The sequence below is a fragment of the Carya illinoinensis genome, chromosome 8, assembly GCF_018687715.1.
Source record: "Carya illinoinensis cultivar Pawnee chromosome 8, C.illinoinensisPawnee_v1, whole genome shotgun sequence".
Lineage (NCBI taxonomy): Eukaryota > Viridiplantae > Streptophyta > Magnoliopsida > Fagales > Juglandaceae > Carya > Carya illinoinensis.
In genome coordinates, this window is record NC_056759.1 from 29,791,390 (window position 1) to 29,798,922 (window position 7,533).

The following is a 7,533-nucleotide window of genomic DNA, read 5'->3' on the forward strand; positions in this document are numbered from 1 at the left end:
TAGGGATTCCATAGACAACACCACTAATAACATCGTGTTTCGTATGCTCTTTGGCCAAATTCTAGGGACTCGAGGCTTTAGTAATAGGCCTATAAAACTCAAAGAAGATGAATCTAGAGGAGGGCGGCCTAGGGCCGAGGAGCCTCTGATGCAAAAGTTAGTAAGGATATATTCTTAGACAATTGCAAATAAACACAAAAGTAAAATGTGGAGAGTCAAAGCGCTTTCCTTGTACATGAGGGTGGCTATTTATAGTGGTGCCTAAGGAGTGGGGCAGATCCTCTCTATCCCCGTGGGTCGCTTGTCCATATTATGACTCCTAGTTCAGTCTCATTAATATGGTGTGACGCGAAGGCGGCACCATTAATGCGGCACTTAGCTTGAGCTAAGTTGCTATAAATGTGGCGTGCTTCAATGAAGGCATCATAAATGCCGCGTGGTTCCCTGTCTCATGTGACCATATTGGTTTCTCTCCTGATCTGTTGATAAAACAGTGTCAAAGATTTAAAGGCTTCTCCTTGCTTCACATTCACCCATGAGATAAGTACTCGAGGGCAAGGTGGTGCCGAGATGTTGGATGGGTGCCTACACATCCCTCCCGAGTCTTGCCCATGGGTCAATTTAATGGGGCTCTTTTCTGTTGAGCTTTGGGCTCTGCTTCTTACTCACCTTGTCGTCCCATCTTGGGCCTAAGGATAAATATAGAAAATTCCATTTTACATAATCTAAACCATATATATGCATTGATCCGTAATAATTTGAGTATTGAAAAAAATACACATAACACTTGAAGTTATAAGGTGATTAAAATACAGATAGATATCCATACAATCTAATCTGATTAAGAGACATGCCCCTTTTTCTCAAGAAAATCAACAAATTTGTCTACATATTGGTGCTGAAGGTCCTTGTCCCCAAATATGGTGGTCATTTCCTTGACTTTGTCCCTGTAAATTTGTCCGTCCGCTTCCTTCATCACCAACTTCATTGTTTGAGCCACCGAGTCCCTGGTAAATGACCCATCTTGCTCATTTCTTGGTACCTCAACTCCTGCCTGCCTGTCTTCCAAAAACCTTGCAATTAATCCTTGGTCGGTCCAAAAGGGCAACATAATAAGTGCGACTCCAAATTGGAGTGCCTCTGATACTGAGCTCCAACCACAGTGGGTAAGAAATCCCCCAACTGAATCGTGAGCTAATATCCTTGACTGGGGTGCCCAACTTGTCCAAACAACCCCACGACGTTTGGTTCGGACCTCAAACCCTTCTGGTAGCTCAACCGAATCCCCACCAACTGAGTCACTTTGCCTTCTTATAACCCAAAAAAAGGGCAACCCCGATTGCTCTATCCCGAGAGCCAACTCGATAAAGTCTTGTTGACTTGGTTGGGCTTCCGTTCCGAGTGCTATGAAAACCACTGACCCTTTCTCTTGTTTTTCTAACCACTCAACAATCGTATCCCAAGTGATATCTCTCTCGTTTCTGCTTTCTTCCGTCGAGGGCGGCAGTAAGCCTACTGGAATTACATCCATTTCATAAAGGTCACTAAGGAGCTTCACCCACTCACTTTCGATCTCCACGCACGTTTTAATTGCCACGGCTTCAGCGCCTGAGGCTGCTGACACCAAACGTGCCCAATCTGAAACACCTGAAGCGTTTTCATCGAAGTTGTCTAGAAGTTTCTTCGCCTCAAAGACCCGAAACACCATTTTTGATGGGAAAGGAACCCATTTGGGAGGGACGGTGAATTGCTCCGGCTCGGTTCGTGCAGTAGTATCTGTGTTGCCCTTTAATGGTCCAAAGAAACATAAGGATGATGCCCTGAATATACTGAAGAACACTCGTGGGATGCCCAACTTAGTGGCAATTGGTGGTAACCAATGAGGTGCAAAGTCGTGAATAATCCAATCAGGAGTCGAACTTTCTAAGAAACGAGACAAAGGTTCTTGGAGACCGTCATGAGCTATCTTAAGGTAAGGAACTAAGTGGTATGGTACGTCCATGGTGGCCTCTGCATTTTCTGGCAGATTCTCTACATGGGGTAAGGGAAGTTTCACTAAAGTTAGCGAAGTGGCTATATCTGGAGGGATCTCTGGAAGACGTTCTATGTTTTTCGGAGTGGATATGAATGAAACGCGATGACCCTTTCGGCCTATGAGCTTACCGAGTTCTAAGAAAGGGATTATGTGACCAAAGGCTACCCATGGGAACATGGTTATGTGAAGTTTCTTAGATTCAGCCATGGTGTTCTGAGTTTCACTCTACGCTCCTTTGCAGATTATATTTAAAATGCATTCATATCAGCGGTCCCGGATTCACATCTACCTCTCATTTCTGCTCAGCTGTAAGGTTGATACAATTATTGGTTCACATCTTTGTTGGGTGTCTGTTTTGAACAAATCTATCCAACCTCTCAACATTCTATTTTTTTTTTAATTTTTATTATTTTATTTTTTATCAAATATTTAATATATAAGTAATAAATAAATTAATTAAATTAATTTTAAAAAAATAAATTCAAAAAAAATTATTAAAAAATTAAAAAAAAATATTAAAAATATATTAAAAAATTAAAAAAAATAAAATATTAAGATGTTGGGAGGTTGTATAACAAAACTCATCTGTTTTTGTGTGTTATTTAATTGGGGACTGCTAGAGCCAGTACCCTTTTTTTTTCTTTTTTAAGGTTTTTTTTCACATCATTTTTTAATATTAAATAAAATAAAAAATTTATAATAACATTAAACAATTTTTTTAATCATTAACTATTAAGAAAAAAAACAAAAAAAAAATAAAATAAAATAGTTGGGAGCTACAGGGATCCCTCAGGATTTAGCATTTTCCCATTTAATTCCACAAATAATGATAATATTACCTATCACATCACTTATTTAAAGTTAATGCAATTATTGATAGGAGCATGTGTGGCATGAGACACAGTTTTCACAAGAGAGGTGCTAGTTCGATCCTCTCTCTCCAAATCTTCCGATATCAAAAAATTGATGCAATTATTGGATATTGTAATGAATCAGATCTTCTGTATATACGATATAATTACAGTGCAATCAATCATGTCACGTCAATTATTTTTTCAGAATTAAAATAAAAATAAAAAAAATACTTTAGCCACTGATGACGACTCTGCTGGGGTCTATCGTTGACTTTTTTTATAATAATTAAAAAAAATTATTTAATATTATTATAAATTTTTTATATTTTTTAAAAATATTTAAAAATATTAAAAAATTAATAAAAAAATAAAAATTTTTACCTAATAGTATCTTCTAGCGGGAGCTACCAACAGTAATTCTAGCACATCCTATAAATAAAAAGCAAAACTATAAAATCCATTTTACTTTTCATTTTTTACTTTTAAGAGCATTCTCATTGATTTGGATGTTTGGCCAAATTTTATATAATTTAGTTCAAAAATCTTTCATATTAGATTAGGAAAATCTAAAACAATTTAGACTTTTATTATAGTAGTTGACTAAAGATGAAAGATTACTATTCATTCATCAAATATTAAAATATTAATTTCTCATTTCAAATAAATAAATTAAATTAATTAAAATTTAATTAACATTTAACATTTAGAATATAATTATTATTAACATTTAACAATACTTTTTTTAATATTAATTTAATTAAAATATAATTATATTATCATTTAATAGTAATTTTTTGTAATATTAATCTAATATAATATAATTATTATTAACATATAATTATTATTAACATTTGATAATACTTTTAATATTAATTTAATTAGAATATAATTATTATTAACATTTAATAATATTTTTTAATATTAATTTAATTATAATATAATAATATTAATTTAATATAATATAATTATTATTAACATTTAATTGGTAGAGTTATAAAATGTGATAAAATAAATTAAATAAAAAATTATTAATTTAATAATATTTTATTATTATATAGAAAAAGAATTGCTAATTTAATATGGGAATTGAATTTAAATAGAATAGATAAATATAAAAAAGTGTTGATATTAATTAAAATTAAATTTAAAGATAAATTTGACTAAATTAATGAAGATACTCTAATGGTGCGATACAGTGATTTTCAGGTCATTGATTCTTCGTTCGCCGCTAGGATGGACTTCGTTTAATGGGGCTGCCTGGTACCAAAGAAAGGGATCCATTCTTTACAAAGTGAGACATTTCGTTTGTGGACCCATTCTTTTATAGGTCTTGTATAAGGAAAGAGGACTTGAAATGCTCAAGCATGAGCTGCACGTTTTCCATTCTCTTCCTAATGATCAATTTCTTTATTAGCCAAACTCTCTCTCTCTCTCTCTCTCTCTCTCTTTGCATTAATTACTCTATTAATTGATCGTTTAAATCTTTGTACAGAAGCCAAACTGGCCATTATCATTGATGTTTTCTTAAAAGCCTCCACTTCTAAACAATTAGTTTCTTTTAGCTCACATAAAAAAATAATAATTTTTCAAAAAAAAAAAAAACAAAGCATAAAATAATACTCAACTAGTCTAATAAAAAAAGATAATTATTGATCACAGGATAACTAAGACAATAAGTAGTGCGCCCCAGAAATAAGAAATTAAAAGCAACTCAAACTCTTTTTGTTCCAACCCTCCATCCTCGTCCTCATCTCGAAACTTCAAACTCTCATTGTCATACTCCTTAAAAGACAAGCAAATTTGAGACTCCACCAAGAACGTACCGGTATACCGCAACGTCAATGGGAGGGAGACATTAATGGAAGCCATAAGCAGTGGCATCTTCGGGAAGGAGACACTGACAAGGCCGTAAGCAACGGCATCGACGAGAGAGATGTGACATCTAGGGAGGCGAAATGTAGAGACTCAGGGGGAGGAGACAAGTGAAATGTAGAGGGGAAGGACAAGGGTGTCCGAGGAGGGTCTTCCAACGTGTGGGCATGAGGGACAAAATGCAAGAAATAAAGAGTTTTATTACATATAAATAAAATTATATACTAATCTGTATATTAACACTAATTTATTCATATTTAAAATTTAAATTATTATTATTTTTAATAAAATATATTTTTTGACTAATCATATTAAATTAATACATATATTAACAGGTAGTTATATTTGTAATTAAAATTTTTTAGAAACAAAACATAGCATTGTATTTTTTACCTTTATACTGCCCTTAAAGTAGGTGACTGTCTTAAACATTTTTGGGAATGAAATAATGACTAGTCAAAAAGTAACATAAATCACATTCCCTAGAAAAGTAGATCTTCATAAAACTGAAGAAACTTAAATAAAAGTAGATTCCCTCTTGCAAAAATAAAAGTTGTGTTTAATATATTCAAAAATCGTCCAAAATTGACTAAAATGCTGTTGAAGTAGTTGGAGGACGAAGTTGAATCCCTGGCCTTGAAGCCCATACCTTGCGATTCCTATATTTCTCAATAGCCTGCAACCGAGTCCTCCCTTGCGAAGCATCTTGGACATTCTTGAATGCCTTAGGAAGCCCAAACAACTTTAGTGGAGCTTCAACTATCCAAAAAATGGATGAAATAAGCAAAATGAAGAATTTCCAGACTTGTAGAGGACGCAAACAGGGTTAGAGAAGGAGAGTGGGTATGCCACGTCGCATACGATACCGCGAGGATTTCTCCAATTGGTTGCAAGTAATATTATATACATTCGCATCGTCCCTTTGCTCAGTAAAATGAGTTTGTAGATAAATTTTCAACTTTCCCATGATTTATTATCCCGTCAAGAGTACAGATGAAATTTGTACAGGCTGCAAGAAAATAATAAAGGTGGGATATTCCTAACTAATGATTTCATTCACTTACATATTTGTCGAGAGACGGAGATAATAATGGCAAATAGAAAAGAGAGAGAGCTTTAGGTCCTGCTTGGTTACACAGATGAGATGAGATGAGATGAGATGTTTTAAATAGTAATAAATAAAATATTGTTATAATATAATTTTTGAATATTAATTTTGTATTGGGATTTGAAAAAGTTAGATTGTTTATTATATTTTGTATTGGGATTTGAAAAAGGTGTAATGATGAGTTAAGATGAGATGAGATGAGATTTTTGATTTTAGCTAAACAAACAAGGCCTTAAGAAAGAGGAGACAGAGAAAAGGAAGGCTAGACTCACGCACGATAACTTTCATAAGACTACAACGTATCTTAATTTTACTGGATGGTGTAAAAGTTGGAAAGATTCAACCTAGCTTTTCTCTTTGGTTCGGTTTGGTAATAAAAAATTTTTATTTTAAATTTTAAATTTTTATATTATTATTATAATTTTTTTAAATGTTTATATAAAATATAATAAATAATTTTTTTTAATTTTTTAAATTTTAAAATAATAATTATTTTACCTTAAACTTACAATTTTCAGTTCACTTACGAATGCAAATGAAACTTTGCCTCTAGAGTCTACACTACTCTACTTTTGTCCGAGATTTGACGTAGGGATAATGCTAGGCATAGGGGTCGGCTTGGACTGCTAATTGTGGATTTGAAATTTTTATTATTTTATTAAAAAAATCGTGTTGTAAATAAAATTATATAATAATCTATGCATGTGATTAGTTAAAATATAAATTTTTATTAAAAATTCTATTTTATTTTATTATGATTTTTTAAATATTATTTTAATATTATTTTCTAATCTTTTTAAGATTTTTAATTATTAAAATGAATAAAATAATATACAACTTTATTAATAATTATTTCTTTAATTGGATTATGCTATTAAGTATTTCACACCACATACTTACATCTTTTAATTTTTTTAATTTCAATTTTTAATTTAGTCATATACTAAATTAATTTAATTATTCTATTCATTATCTATATACTGCATATTTATTATAAAAAAAATTAAAAAATATATGGCATGTGATCCGTGGGTGGGTAAAATAATAAGTAAAATTATTCTTTTCTAAAGCAGAAGTTTTGACCAGCAAGTTTTCTTACGGATGAGTACGCACACTAAAAAGAAAGAAATTTAAAAAATAATAAAAATGAGTAGGTGGTAAGAGATAATAAGTCTATCTTTATTTATTTTACATCTACCTAACATCAATGAATAGAGTATATATAAATGCATCCAGCCAAAAAAATAAAACAAAAAAGGAATTGAGTATAATTGCTTTATTCGTTCACTTTAATAAAAACATTTATCTCATCTCATTTAATAATTATAATTTTTTCAAATTTTTATATAAAATAAAATAAATAATTTAATTTTTTTTAAATTTTAAAATAAAAATAATATTAAAAAAATATATTCTAATAATATTTTATTCAACTTTCAATTTTTTCATCTCATCTTATATCATCGGCAAAAATAAACTTGTGAAATGATTTAGCACATTCTATAGTATAAATGCTAATGACATGTTAGATTGTAAATTTATTTTTATTATAAAGTAGATCTAATGTATTATATGAAACTATATATGCCATTTTATAAAATTATTTTTATGAGATGTTTTTAAGACTATAACACTTTTATTTTATTTTATTGTCTTGATATATT

At 31.0% G+C, this 7,533-nt stretch overlaps 1 protein-coding gene across 1 annotated transcript; it reads right to left on the minus strand.

The window, feature by feature from the left end:
- Nucleotides 1-721: 721 nt before the first annotated feature.
- LOC122317862 (putative UDP-rhamnose:rhamnosyltransferase 1) lies at nt 722-2,338 on the minus strand. Its single transcript, XM_043134907.1, has one exon. The coding sequence runs from the start codon at nt 2,240-2,242 to the stop codon at nt 842-844; it is 1,401 nt and encodes a 466-aa protein (XP_042990841.1). The 5' UTR covers nt 2,243-2,338; the 3' UTR covers nt 722-841.
- Between the last annotated feature and the right edge of the window lie 5,195 nt (nt 2,339-7,533).

Bases quoted from the DNA above. Each gene is read 5' to 3' on its own strand.
- LOC122317862 (XM_043134907.1), bottom strand. From the start codon at position 2,242: ATGGCTGAATCTAAGAAACTTCACATAACCATGTTCCCATGGGTAGCC.